Below are 20126 nucleotides of genomic sequence, written 5' to 3'. Positions count from 1 at the left end.
AGTGTGTGAGGAATGCTGTGTGCTAAATGCAATCACAAGAAAGGGCTCTGTACTAGGACACGTGAGCATGATGCCATGCCAGGGAGAAAGGCCCAAAGGGAGGGAATTGGGAGGATTTGGGGAGGGTGGAGGGGGCACAGCTGCACACAGAGGTGTGGGCACAGCAGCATATGATGGAGTTGTGGCTGCACACTGGATTGGTGCCTGGACACAGTGTGGAGAAACAAAAAATGCGAGCAGGTGCGATGTTTTTGTCTTAAAAAATAAATTATTGAAAACCCAAAAACAAAAGGAGGAAGAAAAAGTGGAAGCTAAAAAGGAAAAGCTGCCAGAAGAGAAGCTCCAAGCTACCTCCATACAAGATCAGGTAACTCATAAACCATTGATTTAGATGTGATAGGGAAGCTTGAGATATGAAAACAAATAAGGCACCTATAAGTGAATGTTGATTCTTCAGCAAAGTACTTAAGCCTGTGCTCCACTTCAAGAACATGGGTAATCCTGCTGAAATAAATAGGGATGAAGCTCCTTAAGTGCTTAAAATTAAGCAAATTCTTAAGTAGTTTGTTCTTTTGGGGCTTTAGGACCAATTCCTGTTTGTCTAAAAACAAATATTTCAGGAAACTCAGTTCAGTCAACAACATAAGTATGGTTTTCCCTCTGGGGATGAATTTTTCAGGACAGTATCAACTAATCATCCTTCTCTGGTTTCCTCTCACTTTACTGTGAACTTTTTCCCTATGAACAAAACCTACTCTAATAATAATAGTAATAATAATAATCATCATCATCATCCTCATCATGATAATTAATAATAATCATCATAATGATAATAATAATCTAGGCCCTTTGGCCAGCAGACTGCCTTAACTAATAATTCCCCTGCAAGCTGCAACACCCCATGGTGTAAACTCTGCATACCCAAGATTCTTCTTTTGTTTTAAAGAGCAAATCCACCAAAATTACTGCATTGCATTTCCACTGTAAACACAGGAGCTGGTGCCATGGTGTTTTACTGTATGGTAAGTAAAGAAGATTTGGGGACAATTTTCTCTTCAGGGTACAGCTGGACACAGGGAGCCACACTCAGTGCTGTGCAGGGGTTTTGGTTCAGTGCTGCAGCTCTCAAAACAGACCCTGATTCTCATAAGGGGAGACTGCTCAGAGATGGTCAGAGCCTTGGAAATTTGGACCCCTTTGGGTTCAGGCAGGTCTGTGTGGCTTAAAGGGGGCCACAGCACAGATTTCTGCCTGTCTGGCAGACTGGGACCATTGAGGATTGTGGAGGGTCCACTCCAGGGTCCTTAGTTAGCAGATGAGTTTGGAAGATGCTTAACTCACCCTCAGAGAGCAGTGAGGAAATAGCTGCACAAAAAAAAAAAAAAAAAAAAAAAAAAAAAAAAAAAAAAAAATAAAAAAAACCACACAAATTCCCACTTTTGATTATATAAGACCTAACCAATTTCCACTATTCACTTTTGCATGCAGTCTTTGAATACTGCAAGTAAATGTAAAGAGGAGTCTGTAGCTGGCCACAAACTTTGATTTGTGGGAACTTGAGGCACAGTTGTGCTGCTTGTTCTTATGTAGTGCTTGGCCAGCTCTCCCTGGAGCTCTCTTCATGCTTTTAAACCCTACCCACTGGGCTAGATTATTCCAGGAAATTGGCAAGACTTAGAAAAGTTACTTGTGATTTTAGTGTTTCCATCTTTGGATGCTGAAGCTGAGATAACTTAATAGAATCCCACTTCTAATGCAATGTGAATACCCATCCTGAGTATTCAAAATGTCTTGAAAATCTCAGTTGTTGCTTCTTTACTTGTGAACAAAAATTGATGATCAGGCAAGATCAGGTTCCCATCTCAACTTCTCCTCCCCTTTCCAGGACATAGAAATTCTGTGAGGTCTCTTTCTGAATGTGCATGCAGCTCAGAGGATGCCAGTGTTCCATGAACAAGACCCTGGGGGAATAGAATGTATCTACATAATCAGGTTTTGCTTTGGACCTCAGAGTTCAGGTTTTGATTAATTTGGCAAGAAAAAAAAAATTGTCTCTTTTTCTGAACTCCTGCACAGTTTTTCGTTCTTAAAAGTGACCTGAGAAGTTCATAAGACCAAGCTTTCTCATGATGTGAGGCTCCTGGTATTTCCTGCTTCCAGTTTGGCTAGACATGCTGCAGCATTGCTTTTCTCATGGTGTTTGGGGGTGGCAGTCCACTCTGCAGGGGAGCCCTAGACCCAGATGCCCACAGCTTTTAACTCCCCGAATAACTGAGCCCAAGTAAGGAATAAGATCTGCCAGATGGGCCCCAGCCTCAGTAACAGATTTGCTTCAGTCAGGAGGTGTTCAAACTCAAGATTCAGAAATCTCAGCTCTCAAATAATAGCACAAAAATCAAACAGAAAAGAGGCAGTATGGAAAGAGATAAAAATATAAATACATAATGCCGGAAATTTGTGAACCATGCCTTTGGTCATGTTCTAGCTTGATATCAAGATTTGTGAGATGTATCACATGTGAGAACATGTGAGCTATTTCAGTTCAGGTAATATCACCTGTTGCTCCAAGTGGAGTTCTTTTTTAATTCAGCAGAAGCTGAATTAGTCTGTAATTTAGGGAAGCTGTCAGACAAGGGACAGAACTTATTTTGTTGCCTGCCTTTGGAATGAGATAAAAAAGTTTCTGCTTCTTTGCTAATCATTCTCTGCTTTGGTATTAAAATTAGCAGAAGGATTGAGCCCAAAAGATGTGAAATGTTTCTGTAATATCTTGTTTTGCCATCTTTTTGAATGAAGAGGCCAAGCTATGTTAATGGTTTTCTCAAACACAGACACATTATCATAAATCATACTGGCTTCTGAAATGCTATTTCCTAACCTATTAATTTTTAAACGATATTGTTTTACTATTAGTTTTCTCAGTGATTTCAATTAAGATGTAAGAGATACAACCCTCCCCAGTGGACCTGAATCCATAAGGCAGCTGGAAGTGTTGGCTTTATAAATAAGACTTAGGAAGGTCCTGATGAAAATCTCAGCCAGGGAAATCTTACGCTCTCAAAACCCCAGGACAGACATCCTGGCATAAGAAATCTTGCACCAATCAACACAGCCTGTTTCAGCATCACCCCGACTGGGGCTGAAGGGTTGGGAGATTGCTGCTGTGAACATGACCACCAATTGGATTTGGAAAAGCCCAGATGATGATGCTGTCTGATGGCATTCAGCAGGATAAATGAACAGCCCTGCTGCTTTCAGCCCAACAGGACCATTCCTTGAGGCCCTCTCTTGCAGCATCATGGCCAAAGAATGCGGGGCCATGGAAGCTGAGCTCCCCTCTTGTCCCTCAGGGAGCTGCTGCCAGGCCTTGTTGGCAGGAGAGGGTGGGAAAGTCTGCTCTGCTGCTCTCAGAGCAGAGCAAATGCCTCTGTTGGTTGTGCCCAACATCCTCCACCAGCAGCAAATTTGCTGAAGTGGTTGAAGCATCCTGTGCTCACTTCTAACGTGGGCCACCATGGTGACATCCATTGCTCAGTCTCTCTGAGCAGCAGACTGGCCTCAGGTAAAGTCAGGCTCTGACTCTGGGGCTTCACTCTGCACCAGCCTAATTCAATGCCTTAGGGGATCTTGGCTTTGAAGGCTCTGAACTCATCCTTTGTAGGTCAAGATTTTGCTTCTCCAGGAGTTGAGATGGATGGATGTTCTTCCTCTTTGATGAGGAAGAACAGAAATTTCTTTTGATTTGGGCTGTGAAGCTGTGTTCGTTCTACTTTTTCATTTCAGGGTGCATCTTAAGACACCTTTAAGAGCAGACAGGACAGTTACAGAAGTTCTTTATCTTTCTAGTTAGCAAATGGGATTGCAACAGGCTTCCAAAATGTTTATTTTCTAAAGGTCTCCATTTAAATTCTACACAGAAGGTACTTCTTGATTGCCAGCTAGAACCTTCCTTCAGCACAGAGCTGAGGAAAGCAAGTAAATACTTTGGAGGTAAACATTTCATCTGCTGCTGTTGAAAGTTTGTTTTGGCTGTTAGTCTTAACTAACAGGGAATATTGCTACCTGAGGATGCATAACTTAAGTCAGTTTCTCCTTTTACCAGCATCTAGCCATGACTCAGCACTCTGGGGTCAGGCCATCTGTGGCATTGATAAATATTTCAAGCTCATAACTCTGAAGAAATACTGGAGAATGAAATGTATGCACAAAATATTCTTGATTACTAGTAAGAATCATAGGACACAACTTTTTAAGGATAAAGGGAATTTTTACTTGTGCTTTCCAGAGCATTTCCTTCTTCACAGGTTTAAATATTCTGATAATGCTACCCATGACCAACCCCAGGCAGGAGTGTGATTTTTGTCAGAGTAAGTTTTGCTCTGATATCAAAATGATTTTGTGTTTTGGCCATTATTCTTGCAATAATGAAGTATCTCTCTGCTGTGACACCGAAAACAGCATAAACATTGTCAAACAACAACATTTGTTGGAGGTTATGTGTTATTTTAATTGTACCAATGCCCTAAACCCGGTACCATAAATGTGCTGGCAAGTCACAGAGAGTTTGCAACCCACAGTCTTAAGAAGCAAGAGGCGCAGTATTGAAGTATCCCTCTGCTGTGACAATGAAAATAGCATCAACTTTGTCAAATAAGCTTGGCATTTGTTGGAGGTTATGTGTTATTTTTATTGCACCAATACCCTAAACCTGGTACCAAAAATGTGCTGGCAAGTCCCAGAGAGTTTGCAACCCACAGTCTTAAGAAGCAAGAGGTGAATGATGCTGCAATGAGAGGAAGAGTTGGGGGTGCAGTTGCAGAGTGGAGCAGTGTGGTGGCATAGTCCCATGGCCACAGCCAACTTTCACAGAAGACTGATAATATTATTTTCAAGATGCTTTGACCTGGAATTCAGGTCAGGACAGCAAAGTGCCAATTGATCACAGTTTAGAGCTTTGCAGACCACTTCTGCCCTACAGCACATAAAGCAGTTTGAAGACAGTTCCCAATCTTGCCAAGAAATTTGTAATTCTCAGCTGTTATTTAGAATGCCTCATTCTGACTTTTTTTTTTTTCTCTCCTTTGGTGTGTCTTGTGTTTTGTTCTGTGATTTGTGCTGTGTTCTGAGCAGGTAAAAGATGACAAAGCACCCAAAGAGGAGATGAAAAGTGTCTGGGATCGTAAGAAGGGCGCTCCTGAACAAAAGGCGCAGAACGGAGAACGCGAGCCCCCTGCCTCCAAACTCAAACCCACTGAGAATGCTTTTGGGTGAGTTCCAAGTGAGAACTGGGCTACAGCAGATCAGGGGCAATCTCTGGGTCTCTGCTTGTGGCAGCTGAGTGGAGGAACTGGGCTGGCACCATCAGCAGTGGCTCAGGTGTTGAGTGGGTTGTGGCTCTGCAGTCTCTGAGCTGTCCCCACTATGCTGCAGGAACAACATGAAATCCTGAAAGCAGCTGGAAATGGACTTGCTCCCCCAGTGGAGACAAGAGACTTGGTTTTGCTCCTCTGGAACTTTGCTTCCTTACTAATTTCTAATATCTACACAGAGACCAATAGTGACAAAACCCTAGATTTTGTATTCTTTAACTTTTTTAGTCCGATCTCAACTTTTACTGTAGTTACCTATTTCCAATTACCCACCTACCTTTAATTAGCAGAATAAAGCACAGTCCAGTTGTCTAGAAAGAGCTTCTCTCTTGATTTCAATGGAAACATTGAAATTAATGGCTTCTGTAGAAAAGTGTTTTTCCAGTTAGGTAAAAACCTCTCCTAGCCAAAGTAATTTTCCCCCCTTCCTTTTTATAATCTGTATCACAGTTTGATTTTGATTTTTCTTTTTAAGGAAATATTTGGCTTGTGGTTCTATTCTGTGGGAAATTCAAAGAAGGTAACAATTTTCAAGGTACCAATTTTAGTGAAAATTTAATTTAAAAGGATCCTGCCTGCTAAAGGCATGGGATACATGAAATAGAAATTAAGTTCTTCCTTTTACAGGAAACTAGGAATGAGTAGGTTAGAAATCAAAATTTTTCTCCTTCTGCATCTCTCTTCTATTTTTACATTGACACAGGCAAGGGAAAGGTTAAGCTCTCCAGGCACTTGGAGAAATCTGAGCATGGCAGATGGGATTTGCTATTGTATCTCAGCATTCCCCTCATGATTCTGCCGGGAAAAACAAACTTTCTCAAAATAAAATGCAGTTCAAAAGACCCTGGAGACACCCTGACCTAAGGCCAAAAGACAGACAGTGATGGAGATGGAACAGCAGGAAATCGGCCTTGCTCAAAACTTGGGTCACATCATCAATAACGAGAATGATTTTCTAAAAATATTTTTGATGTGTTTTCATTTGCTTTACTTCCTGTGGGAGACAGGCATTAGTGGCAAAATGTAGATTTGAGTTTCCACTCCTTGTTTTTCCTATTTCTATTTTTCTTCTTCTGTTTCATGAAGTTGTGAAGAAGCCTGTTCAACAAGCTTTTCTCAGCTGAGTACAAGGTTTGGGTTGGCAACATCAGCAGAGGTGCCAATGTCTGTTAGGTAGTTAGGTATGAATTTGGGTTATTTTCTAATGAACTGCCTCCACAGAGTTGGGCTTTGTCTGGAACTGCCCTTTGTTGCCTTTTTTTTTTTAATACACACATCAGATTCTATTTTGAAAGAATATAACTTGGCTAACATTCAGTGGTGAGAACTGAGAACAAAATAGGGTAGTGGAGACTAAAGAAAAATGTTATCTCTTTTGGTCTACGTCAGTCAGTAAGAGAAATACAGAATAAAATCCCATTTTATGGCTTCCCCTTCCCATCTCCCCTCCCACCTGCCTTCCTCCCTATTCTCACACAGGACTGCAAAAGTCCTAAATATGTGGTGACATGTTTTTTTACATTGTTCTGATGTTTTTGGCTCCCACAGGGCACTTCTCTCCTTTTCCTCCTTGTCTGAAATCTGGTAACCAGCTTCATTTCTTAATACCAAAGAGGTGCTAATATAACTCTTTTTCCACCCAGCACCTCAACACTAACTTCCCGATGTTGACAGCAGAGAACAGAGATTTCCCAGAATCTGTTGAAAACAGGGGAGTTGGATGTGGAGGGAAATAAGGATAATTACTGCCAATGTGTTGTTTGCTCTTTTAGATTATGCAGAACTAGTCAGGGCAGACTAGGAGCAACATAAGAATAAAGCAAGTTCAAAACTTTAAATATCCTTCTTTTTAAGGAGGCCAAAGCAATCACCCAAGGTCTGCAAGCAAGAATGTTCAGACTAGATTCTGCCACTGGCTCAGTCAGCTGCAAGCTGAGTAGCTGCTGATTTCATTGAGGCTGAGTGCACTGAGGGCCAGCCTTCCTTCTGTGCTGATGGGGAACAGAATGGCTCTTCCTCAGCAAAATCTTGGCAAACATTCTTCATTCTCTTCGTTCTGAAGGCCAAATGTTTGCCCTTGCCAGGGGAATCATTTTGTCTGTCTGAAGTGATTTCTTCCATCTTCTTTGGGCCCAAAGTTTGCAGGTCTTGGTGGGTTGGCAGCACAGATTTAGAGATCAAGAGGCAAAGGAAACAAATATTGAGGTTCCCGAGTTTGTTTGCTGGAGGGGCTACAACCTTGCAATGAAACAGAAAAGCCTGAAGATAGCCAGGGATTTCTTTTGCCCTGTGCAGCATTGGGTGCATTAGATTTCTGGGAATTACATAGTGCCTTGTAGAGGCTTGTGGAATATTTTGGGTTCTCAGTACTTCTGCAAACTGAGCCAGAGGTATTCCAGGCTGGACACCCACTCAAAATCACACCTCAGGTATTGCTCTTCACTTTGTTTTTGAAAGGCTAAATGAAATTTCAAATGCATTCTCACAATACTTGGTCAATTGTATATTTTTATTTTAAAAAGCAGGAGCTCCTTACTGTAATGTGGCATCACTACCTGATGCAAGCCCTTATTTTTGGCCACTTAAATTAACTTGTCATATGTATTTTTAGTGATACAATTCCTAAATCATGCATGCCATGCTAGAACCAAATTTCATTCAATTTGGTAAGTTCACGTGGGGGCAGAGAACTCTATGTTAGTAGATTTTGCTATGATATTGAAATTACATATAATTTAGCTCTAGTCCTACATCCCCTTTTATGTGGCTGACTCCATCTGCATGAGGCATCTGTCTGAATGAAGAGCATCTTTGCAGGATTGCACATGATTGAATTGCATATTTATATAGAGTTTTTTTATGTTGTCATCTCTCTAACAGTTACTGTTGGAATCTTTGATTTATACAATTGACTGAATTGCAAATTTATATAGAGTTTTTTTATGTTGTCATCTCTCTAACAGTTACTGTTGGAATCTTTGATTTATACTGTTTTGTGGTATTTATACTCTGCAACACTCTGGTTGCATTAATGAAGTCATTTGTACTTTTTTTTTAGATGCCAACAATACAGGACGGTTAGGGTTTTTTTGTTTTTGTTTTTTTTTTTTTTTAAATTCCATAAATACATTAATTTTCTGTCTTTTTGTCAATAGCACACTTAGAAATCTTAGGTACCTGTCTCCTTGTCAGCAGTAACATTAAACACACTTAAGGAGCAGACATTTGTCTAAACACTGATGTGGTAATTATTTAACAAGATGATGCTATCTGACTCTCTTGGAAGCATGCACTTCACCTATGCAAGTTCTTTAGGTTTGGGTTGGTTTTTTTTGGCATTCTCTCTTTTTTTCTGTCACATGTATTACAGCTTCTTGGAAAATTCCTGTTTTTCTCCCATGGAAAGTTACCATTGATAATTTACAGTTCCTTACTAAAAAGTCATATTTTCCCCAGAAAATGTAAACAAAAGACCTGATGAACCTTTCTGTTCATACATGCTGGTGGAGTTAGAGTGATGGGTGTTACAGATGAGATAGGAATCTTTTTAGGTTGTTTTTTTTTTTTTTTTTTAAACACTGTTGAAACAGGAAAACTCCCTCTCTCTTATTTCCTCCTCTTTTCCCTGAGTCAAGTAAATTGTTCTATCCCCGAAGATGCTTGTCTTTTTCTAGAGTGTTTATAAAAATATTTACCTTTGAAAGCAAAGGATTAGTGCATCCTTTATGACCCAGAACATAAAATAGGGGTGGCACAAGCTCTCAGGCACAGTGCATGTGGGAGAGACTCCTTCCTGACTGGCAGGGATGGGAGAGGTGCTCCTTGTAATATCCCAGCCCATCAGCAGCTCTGATTCACAGAAGGCTCAGAACGGAGGAACTGTGCTTGAAAACACAAAGGGTAAAGGATATAGGTCCTAGTTTTGGGGAAAGTGTGAAAAAACACTGCACTTGGCAGGAGGCTGAAAGTTTTCAGTACAAAAGTACTGAAAAAGTAGTGTACAGGTACACTATTCTAAGTGTATTTTCAAAGGAAATCTGACATTTTTAAAATGTCATTAGGCATCCAAGGTACCATTTTTTTTATTTTTATGCTGGGTTTTGTGTCTTGTTAGGTAGAAGTTTGCCACAAAACCTGACAGATGCAACTCTACACATTCTTTCCTCTTTCTCCGTTTCTCCGTTTTCCTGATGGGAACGTTTTGGGCCAGCCGTAGCTTGCAAGGAGCAAAAAGAAGGCAGCACCTTGCCCGGGTGCTGCTGCTGAGCACGAGGCAGCAGGTGGCTCTGCCGGGAGAGGAAACAGATACCCGTGGCACCATGTTCCCTTTCGTTGCCTCCGCAGGCGCTCGGGTGCGAAGGGGGCCGCGGAGGAGGCCAAGCCGGAGGCGCTGAAGAGGTTGGAGGATCAGCGGCGTCGCCGCGGCGAGAACGAGAGCGAGGAGCTGGAGAAGCTGAAGGAGAAGCAGCAGGAGGCGGCGGCGGAGCTGGACGAGCTGAAGAAGAGACGGGAGGAGCGCCGAAAAGTCCTGGAGGAAGAGGAGCAGAAGAAGAAGCAGGAGGAGGCTGAGAGAAAAATCAGAGAGGAGGTGAGCGTGAAGAGTGGGGTGTTGCACTTGGGTTTATTCCATTATTACTGTTTTGCTTCCACTCTCCTTGCCTTAGTCAACAGCTCTTTGTCTAGTGAAGACCTCAGGTAAAATATGCAGCATCCAGGTGATGCAGTGCTGGGTTTTTCCCCTGCCAGCTTCCAGCTCCCTGCCAAGAGTGGGCTGTTCCCAGAAAGCAGCACAATCTGGGATACAGCTGTAGGGCTTTATCTCTGCAGCACAAGTTGATAATCGTCAAGAGCAGGAGCAAGGACAAGGGAGAGGTGTTTAGAATGGCTTCCAAAAGGATTTGTTCTATGGAAGGGTCAGGGACCAACGACACAGAACAGAGGTGTGTAGGGGTTTTTAAACAGGGGTGGTTCAAGGGGAGGGGATAAATCAGCAGCTGACGTGAAATATCCTGGGCAGAAGTAAAAGGCAGGGTTCACAAAAGCATCTTCCAGTGAGGGAAGGCCACATGGACATGGAGGGGAGGTTGGGTCACGTGGACTAATGGGAGGTCTTACTTTATGGGATTTCTGAAGGGGAATTCCAAGCAGGGGGGTAGGAACAAGGTAGGATTGAAGGGGAACTCAGGGTAGGTTGACAGTGGGGTGGGGGAGTATAATTTGAACCAAACCATTAAGTTAGGCAATAATAGAACATACCATTAGGAGTAAAAACACACTGCATCATCCAGTGTATGAAAAAATGTTCTAATTCTAGCCTTAGGACAGACAGGGCTCTAAAATCTATTTTCACGAGTCAGGATTTCCTCTGTGATAGCTGCAAATTTCTTATCTTCTTGGGGATTCAGAATCTTGGGGCTGTGCTATAGCCACAGAATTATTTAATTTTTTTTTTTTACATTCTACAGATTGAATTACAAAGTGCATGTCAAAATTTATCTGCTGCAGATGGTCTGGAATGCTAATGTTATATATAGTTACAATGGGCTAGATCTCATTAGGGAGATATTCTTGTCTATTTAAATATTGAGTATCCAACACATCTGTTTTCTTGTACTTCCTCTGCCAAGGGACTCTACAAATAGGATTTCCAAGTCTCTGGTGCATCATTTAGGAATCCTAGTTGTTTGGAAAACAAATGGTAAATGAATAATGCTGATAGTATCTGGCAGCTGAATGCCAATTCCTTTAATGTACTGAGCTCTTTACAGCAGAACTCAGCAGATGCCAAGATTGCACCATTCCTTGCTGGTCAGGCCCCTCTGACCAGTGCTCACACTGGTGTTGTTTTGAGGGCTTCTGGTTTGACTTGTAGGTTGTGAAGCAAAACTCACCCCTGGAGGGAGATCTGCAAGCATTTAATCTTGGGTTTCTTGGCCACCTACTGATTCTTCCATGTTAAATATTAACCTTGGCACAATAAGTGTCAGAGTAGAGGGACAGAAGAACAATACCAATGTGATACGTGAGGATACAGAGAAACTGAGCTTGAGCCTTTTTCTCTTTCTATGACAATAAATTTGGTGGCTTTACTGTGAGGAGACACTAGAGCAGCACACGTTGGTTGTCTCCCTGGCATCCTTAACTCTGTGATGGACTGGCATTAACACCTTTATACATTGCAGGCAGATCACGGAACTATTTCAACTGGCATAAAAAACTGTTTTTAGAAAATCTGTAAATGCTTGCAGGGCTGCACAGCCCTGTGATGGTGATGTAGATTCTGAAAGAACGAGTAAATGTTCATATTTTTCAAGGAGGAAAAGAGGAGGATGAAGGAAGAAATCGAAAGAAGAAGGGCTGAAGCTGCTGAGAAACGCCAAAAGATGCCAGAAGATGGTGTGTCTGAAGACAAGAAGCCATTTAAATGTTTCAGTCCTAAAGGTTCATCTCTCAAGGTAACCTCCCCACAAGCATCTATACAGGACATAAAAAGTAGTGGGGTTTGTTGTCCAAACCAACAGTCCAACATCAAAAGCAATGTTGAAATACTTGTAATCAAATACTTTAATCAAACCCAGGAAAATGCTGTGATGGACTTAGCCTGAAACCTCTAGCTGAAAGACTTAATTCATTGGGATGATTGAAAATTAGAGTTCCATCCTAGAAACAGAGAGTAGACTGGCAGCTGTCTCTTCTTGATGAAGAATCTCCTAAAGGGATCCTCACCTCCAAGAGAATTATTTTTGAAACTTAGGGCCGTAATACTGTGTTGTTTTAAATTTATTATAGGAGTGCTTTGTGAACTGGAGTAGAATCACAGAATCATTTAGGTTGGAAGAAATCTCTTAAGAGCATTAAGTCACAAATGTTCTCTCACTCCTTCCACATCCACAGTTATTTTCTTGCTTGCCAGATTATTTGTCCTTAAGCATATTCAGCCTAATCATCATTAATTGTGACTGACCTGTGTGGGAATTCTAGCTTATATCTAATCCCCCTAAAAATAACATCTAGAAGTACTGGGCTGGATTTCATTTTCTTACATAACAAAAATTACAAACCTCACCCTTCTGTTGCTGCAGGAATTCTAAACGGTCTTTTGTGGCCTATATTATATTAGAAGTGTGATAAATCAATTAAATTGTCTTTCAGCATGGAAGAGGAATCCTGGCCCCAATTACTGGGAGTGTTGTTTTGGAATTCAGTCCAGTTACTTTCTCAGCTCAAGCTCAAACTGCAGATCTATTAATGTTTTCCAAGTTATTTTCCTTTTTTAATTTTGTGTCATTAGTCATTTAAGAATCCCAGACATTTGTCAAAAAGGCTCTTAGTGGGAAATAGGAGAGAAAAGAACCAGGTAGGAGCTCATTGAACCATGAATTGGATCTCCATGAGATTAAAACTTTAACTGTTGAGAGAAAAATTGCATTTCAACAAAATTATCTTCAGCTACACTTTGATCCAGTCTGGGGATTTGGGTTTGTTTTGGGTTCAGTTCTAGCAAATACTGAGTCCAAATATTTTTGAACATTTGAACCTGAAATACTGGGACAGAATGCGCACAGTTGTAAACAAAGACTGCAAAGCTTCATTACTTACTCCATTAACTTAAACCTGGTCTTGCCATTTTGGTTGCTAAAGATGATGTCTATAACAGACACTATAAATGTACAGCTTCTTCCCAGCCCTCCTGGGAGGGCTTCCTTTTCTTCTGTTTATTGAGATGCCTTTTATGACATACATTTGGAGCTTTAATTCACAGAAGGCTCAGAATGCAGGAAATTGTGCTTGAAAACACAAAGGAAGAAGGATGTAGATCCTAGTTTTGGGGAAAGTGTGAAAAAGCACTGGACTTGGCAGGAGGCTGAAAGCTTTCAGATATCTTTTGTATTGATGCTACACCATTCTAAGTGTATTTTCAGAGGAAAGCTGACATTTTAAAAAATGTTGTTAGGAACCCAAGGTACTTTTTTTTGTGCTGGGTTTTGTGTCATGTTAGGTAGAAGTTGTTTGCTACAAAACCTGATTTATGGAGCTCTGCACATGTTTTCCTCTTTCTCTTTTTCTCTCTCTGAGAAATTGGTGATACTCTACAGATTCCAGCCCAGTGTCTGTGGGTGGCCAGTGTAGATGTGTAATGTTGTAGAAGTTCACACCCCAAACTGTTTCTTGGCTTTCTGTGGTCAAGAGCTGAGGGAAGAGTAATCTCAGTTTATTACCCCGATGTGAAACTTGATGTCAAAATCCAGTTATTAGAAGAGAGTCTATTTTGTTACCTTTAATTTGGACTGATTTCCCAGGCTGGTTGATGTGAACCTTGATGTCAAAATCCATATTAGAAGAGAGTCTATTTTGTTACCTTTAATTTGGACTGATTTCCCAGGCTGGTCTCAGCTGGTTGGCATGCAGTTTTCTCACTGTCTGCTCTGCACTGCCCAAGTTATCTTTTGATTTGTAAAGCATCTGGCACAGGTTTTGTCCCATGATGGATGTATCATCTCAGACCTGCCATGAGTCATGTGAGAATCCCAAATGCACAGCTGTAGGTGGGTGGTTGGAATTAATACTGAAAAAAGGGAGGCTCAGTGTAAAAATAATGTGTGATACATGTGCACATTCTGACTTCTCCTGGGTCACAGTCTGGCAAAGCACCTTTTTTACTCCTTCCCTGTCCTTGCTGATGTGATAAGCTTTTGGGAAGAAGAAGTTCATAGGAGTGGCTAGTGTGAGGAAAGTAGGGTGTGCTGATTGCCAAGGGAACTGCAAGAGGAAAGGAAAGAAGGGAGCTTAACTGAGCAGCAGTGTGGCACATTTCCATCCCATGGGTGCTGCATCTGTCCATCAGGCAGCCATGGACTAGCTTGGCTTGCAGACTCAGAACTGAGAGACAAAGATATGCAGCTCCTCTCCATGTATGACACAGCTCATGGGTGCCCAAATGTAAATGTGCATACATGAACATGGACAAAAGATACAAATCTGCTTATATTTAGGAAAACCTGCTGTGGTTGTCTAGTCTGGGCTCCAGAAATCACAGTGTTGACAGCTCCTGTTGTTTTAAATAAAGTGTAAATACAGTGTTTCCCTCAAACCTGAGACAACACTTCAGCAGAGCTACCCCAGTGTGGAGTCCTCGCAGTGACAGCTCGAGGGTTGGTTCCTTCTGAGGGGACAGTGAAAAGAAAACATGCCTAGTAAATGCAGGCCGAGTTAATCCCTAGCTCAGGGACAGAAGCAGTTTGGATTTCTCAGGGCTAGGTGGACACCCTGTGGTCACAAGTGGTACCAAACTTGTGTTCAACCTCTGTCCTGTATCTTGCTATTTTTTTTAAAATAAGGACAAAGCCTGCAACAAGCTCTGCTGCTCTCCTATCTGCCTCTAGCTTGTCCTTTCCCTAATTTAGTTAATGAAAAACATGATGCGTTCAAAGAATGACATTTCCAGAAAAATCTTTGATCATTGTGCTTTTCAGGCAAGTTCATTCCTCATATTTTCTTTGCATAGGAAGGTTACTGAGTCCTTGTGTTCTGTTCTCTGGGTTAATCGGGAGAGAACAGTACTAAGTCTCCTCTTGGGGATGAACAGCACCACAAGAGAAATGCAAAAGCAGTTAGGTGTTGAGGGGAGGGAGCAATGGCTGGAGGCTGGGGTATTCCTGTCTTTGGAGAAAATATTTCCTGGGAAGCAGGGGCTGATGTGGCAGCCAGCACTCTCTGCAAGGCATTGCTGACAGCTAACCCAGAAGACAGACTTTTCAGAAACATTTTTTTTTTCTTTAAGGACCTGTCTTGTCCTATCTCTTTATTGCTCTCAGTACCTGACACCTGGGGCAGTGACTGGAAAGAATTAGACTCCACTCAATCAGTTCTCCCTAGTTCAGCTGTTCTTGAGGCAGAGGGAAAACAGAAGGGTCAGAACAGGATGTGTGACATTTGCTTTCCCCATCTTTGATGCTGATGGCAGCACTGGAGTCTGGTAGGTAAACTGAGCTAAATTGGCACCCTCTGCTCAGGTGCTGCTGACAGCAGGAAAAAACATAACTGTGCCTAATGAAGCAAGAGACAGTGTGAGCCACTCAGGGAGGATAAGAAGAAGCCTCTCCCAAGGAACTGCTGCTCCAGTGGATTTCCATTAGGTCCTTCCACATGTTGGATATAAGGCAAAATTAAAATACAGGGTTTTCTGTGTTTGTTTTTTATTCCACTTCCTCCTTGACATATTTCTTTTGAAGATATGTCAGTTGACAAGTTGCTGTTGCATAATATCCAATACACAGTTTAAAACTCCTATGAATCAATGTAATACCTTTATATGAAACAGATTTTACTGGGAATATCCAATGGTTTTTGTTTCCCAAGTCATGGTCTAATATTGTGTGTTAACTCATTTTTTCTGGTCATAATTTAATTAGAGGCTGGCAGGTTCACTTTTTTGAGTATGTGTGTGTTCTGAAAGTACCTCATAGTCACAAAATATAGTCCAAGCTATTGAACAAGATCCTGGTAAGATGAATGCAGGAAAAAGATTATTCTTCTTTCCTGAAAACTGAGAAAACATATTGAATTTTATGTTAATCACCTTGCTTTGCCTGTTTCTTTTACAGATCTATTTTGTCATACTGTTCACTGTATGTGTCAAACGTTTTAAATTCTTTGCATGGAGTTTGTGTGATGTGCAGTGGGTAAATGACCTTTAGGTGTTGCTGTGCAGTCTAAATGTGTTTGACTTCTATGTTGAATACACGTGTGTACAGGTTTGTTTGCTCTAGGTGTATTCAATGTCTGCTTCTGCTATCTTTTGAGGATTTATTCTAGAATAAATCCTCACATAAATGTGCAGAAGATATTTTATCCCTCCATGCAAGGCACCTGCTTTCCAGCCAGAGGGCCTTACTCAGCTCTAAGGGTTTCTTCCTATCTCTTTTCTGTTTGTTTTCTGGTTTTGCTTTTCCATTTTCCTCTTCTGAACAGCCCCTGACCTTTTCCTGATCCCACAGCTGGTGCTCCGAGAAACCTTTGTTACCAGTGGGTAAAGAACGACCCCACTTTTGTCTTTTTACTACAACCACAAGAAAAATGTTCCTCTTCATTCCCGCCTCTTCCACCAGTGCCCACTCGAGCCTGGTTTTCCTGCTGTGCAGAAGCATCTCTCCTGCCTGCACATAAAAAGAGTGTGAAGATCCTGTAAATGAATTATTAGGCAGTTGCCTTTGGTCCTGGTTCTTTGAGAGAGTCCATAATGTTGTCCTTGCTGCCCACCAGGGTTTCACTGATGTTTATCTGGGGATAAACTGGAGGCTCTTGCTGGAATAATTCATCATTTTGCTGCATTGATGGTTATGACCCAGAACTCAGCACTGGGGGAAACTTCTACTGTACCATAGCAGAAGCGAGGTGATGTGTTTCAAGTGACCATACCTGGTCTGTTTGGTCACTTTTGAACCATTTACTTGCTGGTTTTGTGGCATTGCCAGCTGTACCTCCTCCGGGTGAGAGCTGTACCCTTTTCCTGCGGCTCCAGCTCCTGCTGGTCTTTTGCTGCCACCTTGTGACATCCTTCCACTGAAACAGGGGATTTGTCCTGGCAAAGCCCTTCTTTGCACTCAGGACTGCTTTTAGCTCGTGTTTTGGCAGCTAAAACTGGTGATGGAAACGACTCTGTAAATTGTATGTATGTTTTAGAGCTTCAGAGGTGCCTTTGAGCTGGCTGGGTGGTAGCTGGAGCTCCTCCAGTGAGCTCCTTTGGCAAATTCTGCACTCGAGTGAACTGCCTGCTTGCAAGGGCTTGAGAAATAAACTGTGCATGCCCTTTGATGGGCTTGCTGTGGGACTCGGTGTTCTGGGAAAGCCTTGGATGCTAAAGAGAACCATTTAAAGGAATGGCTGTCATTGCCTTGTTTTAAAGGCACGAATGCCAGAGCAGTCACGGTTAAAGTAAATTGAAAATGGAGAGCCCCTGCAGAGACTGGGGAATCCCCAGGAATCCAGCCAGGATGATTATTAATCATTTCAATCCCCTGGAGCTGCTTGCATGTATTTTACTTCTCAGTGAAACTGTAGAGCCTGGCATGAGAAGTGGAACAATGCAATGTTGATAAGGCTTGCATTTTAGATGCAAGTTTGATGAAAGTATTTATTATTTAATATTTAGTTTGATAAAAATATTTCTTGACCCTGAATACAAACAGATGCACACAGTCCCCATCTCCCCACCCCCCAAAGGGAAATGTTTTAAAACTTTATTCAGGGATGGAGTTTTTTGTTTTCAAAGTATTTGAGTATTGAGTATCTCAAATCAGAGAGATTTGACAGAAGCCATATGAGACTTTAATGAGTCTTCCTCTCTGGAGACGTCACAATATTTTCTTATTTACAGAGTAGAAAATAATGATGAAATGTCACATACAGCTTGTATAACAACAGCTGGTAGATACTGATTCAGCAGTGACCCTGCCTGAACATGAGCAGGGTTTACACTGATGGTTTTTTTTGAGCTCAAATTTAAATTGATCGTGTCCTTCAAACACACGTGTAAGGGAGGCTTTGTGGCTGAGCTCCAAACCTGATCTCTCAGCTCAGAAAAATTTTATTAAATTTGCTGTCTCTCTCAAGAGATATATACTTGCTCTTGTGTGGGAGATGTGAGGATGACACATGACATTTTTGTGCCTATCAATCCCTTCCTTGAGTTAAACTTCTCCGCTTTTCTTCTTTCTGTGTTGTTCATTTATTCTCTTGTTACGTACGAGGCACTGAAGAAATGTGTAGGATGCAAACATTCATGCAGAAAATATATCCACTTTTATGAATCTGCAGCATAACAGGCTCCTGTCTATAAAACCTTTGTGTGTGTCTGTCAAATTTCTGTTGGAATGCATCTCTTTCAGATTGACTTTTTTGACATTTAAAATGACATTTCAGGCTGGCCTTGCACAGGCTGACTCTTGATTAACTTTAAACTTAAATCTTTTGTTCCTCTCTTTTCTAGATAGAGGAGCGGACAGAATTTTTGAACAAATCTGCTCAAAAGAGGTAAAGCAAAGAAACAGTAAGTTCAGTTCAAATAGCAGTGTTTAAGTAGAGGGAATAATAATTCTTGCTTTTTTTCCCCCCCTACTTCCTACAGTGGAATGAAGCCCACCCAGACAACAGCAGTTGTCTCAAAGATTGACAGTAAACTTGAGCAATACACTAGTGCAATTGGGGTAAGTTAATTCCAGTAAATGGATCTAGTTACTAATGGCTTTGGGGGCTTTAATCAGCCTTTGTTTTGCTATTCAAGAATTTCAGGGTTTTTTGATCACAAACGTTTCTTTAATGTGACTTCAAGAACAAAGTGCTTGAGGCACATCTGTAACCAACATCTAGAGATGCATCTAAACAAAACCTCAGATTTGGGTCTTCCCTTTCATGCTGCAATTTACTGTTTTGTGAGCTGGTAATATCTTTGGAGGGTTCAAAGCACCTTGACTGACAGTCACATCCTCTGCTTGGCTGTGAGAGACCTGTCAGCACAGAGCTGATGGTCATCCTGAGCAGAGCTGACCTAGCAGCTTCTTTAGGAGAACAAGGAGCTGGCTCTGTGCTGCTGGCTGCCACCCCACAGTGAAATTCCTTGGCAAAGACACTCTGCAGAGAACTAGTCAAGCAGTGACAAAAGGGAAATCAAAATCACTTTAAAATGCAGACCTTGACCCCAGGTGATTTTGACAGCTGTGCCTAAGAGCCAGAACTGAGGGCTTTTTCTGTCCATAGTCCAAGGTAAAATAGGAAATTGATAACACTGTCTCCAGCTGCCATCTGACTTGAAGTAAAATAGGAAATTGATAACACTGTATCCAGCTTAACACTGTCTCCAGCTGCCATCTGACTTGAAATATTTCCTTTGCTGAGTTTCTGACTTGTCCACAAGTTGCCAAATCTGCCTTGCTTTGCAATTAGAGAGGCAAAGCATCACTCGTACAGGTTCTTATTGTTATCCAATCTATGATATGTAAAATGTGCAAGAATTTTGAACAGAAGAAAGAGGACAAATTTGGCCTGGTGTTTTTAGTAACCACGCAAAAGACACATTTTCCCCCCAAAAAACCACCCAAAAACTCCCACCCAATTATCCACCCTTCGAAAGAACCCCTTGTTTCAAGCATGATGCAATTGCTGAGATTTACCCCTGGAATGCTGAGGTTCAGTTGTCTAGGGCAGATGGAGCAGTCTGATGCTGGACGACAGAACAGCCTTTCCCCTGCCTCTGCAAAGGGACTTCCCTAGCTCAGGCTTCCAGGAGCCAGGCATAAGCTAGTTGCCAAATCTGCCTTGCTTTGCAATTAGAGAGGCAAAGCATCACTCCTAGAGGTTCTTATTCTTACCCAATCTATGATATGTAAAATGTGCAAGAATTTTGAACAGAAGAAAGAGGACAAATTTGGCCTGGTGTTTTTGTAACCACGCAAAAGACACATTTTCCCCCAAAAAACACCCAAAAACTCCCACCCAATTCTCCACCCTTCGAAAGAACCCCTTGTTTCAAGCATGATGCAATTGCTGAGATTTACCCCTGGAATGCTGAGGTTCAGTTGTCTAGGGCAGATGGAGCAGTCTGATGCTGGACGACAGAACAGCCTTTCCCCTGCCTCTGCAAAGGGACTTCCCTAGCTCAGGCTTCCAGGAGCCAGGCATAGTGGCAGATGGAGCAGTCTGATGCTGAATGCAGCCTCTGCAAAGGGACTTCCCTAGCTCAGGCTTCCAGGAGCCAGGCAT

The 20126-nt window shown here is 41.8% G+C and overlaps 1 protein-coding gene across 12 annotated transcripts in view; it reads left to right on the top strand.

Annotated features, from left to right (window-relative positions):
- CALD1 (caldesmon 1) overlaps window positions 1-20126 on the top strand; it is a 215509-nt gene that overhangs the window by 188278 nt on the left and 7105 nt on the right. For 10 of the 12 annotated variants that reach the window (XM_039708113.1, XM_039708116.1, XM_039708119.1 and 7 more), the window contains 6 exons: window positions 293-367; window positions 5131-5267; window positions 9714-9957; window positions 11684-11824; window positions 18358-18401; window positions 18496-18574. In XM_039708113.1, coding sequence (XP_039564047.1) covers window positions 293-367; window positions 5131-5267; window positions 9714-9957; window positions 11684-11824; window positions 18358-18401; window positions 18496-18574 — 720 coding nt within the window. The remainder of the gene's footprint in view (window positions 1-292; window positions 368-5130; window positions 5268-9713; window positions 9958-11683; window positions 11825-18357; window positions 18402-18495; window positions 18575-20126) is intronic. The other 2 variants (XM_039708124.1, XM_039708123.1) reach the window with 1 other exon arrangement.

The sequence above is a fragment of the Passer montanus genome, unplaced genomic scaffold (assembly GCF_014805655.1).
Source record: "Passer montanus isolate IOZ18808 unplaced genomic scaffold, ASM1480565v1 scaffold20, whole genome shotgun sequence".
Taxonomy (NCBI): domain Eukaryota; kingdom Metazoa; phylum Chordata; class Aves; order Passeriformes; family Passeridae; genus Passer; species Passer montanus.
The sequence above is the reverse complement of the archived record's forward strand: the minus strand, read 5'-3'. Positions and strand labels throughout refer to the sequence as shown.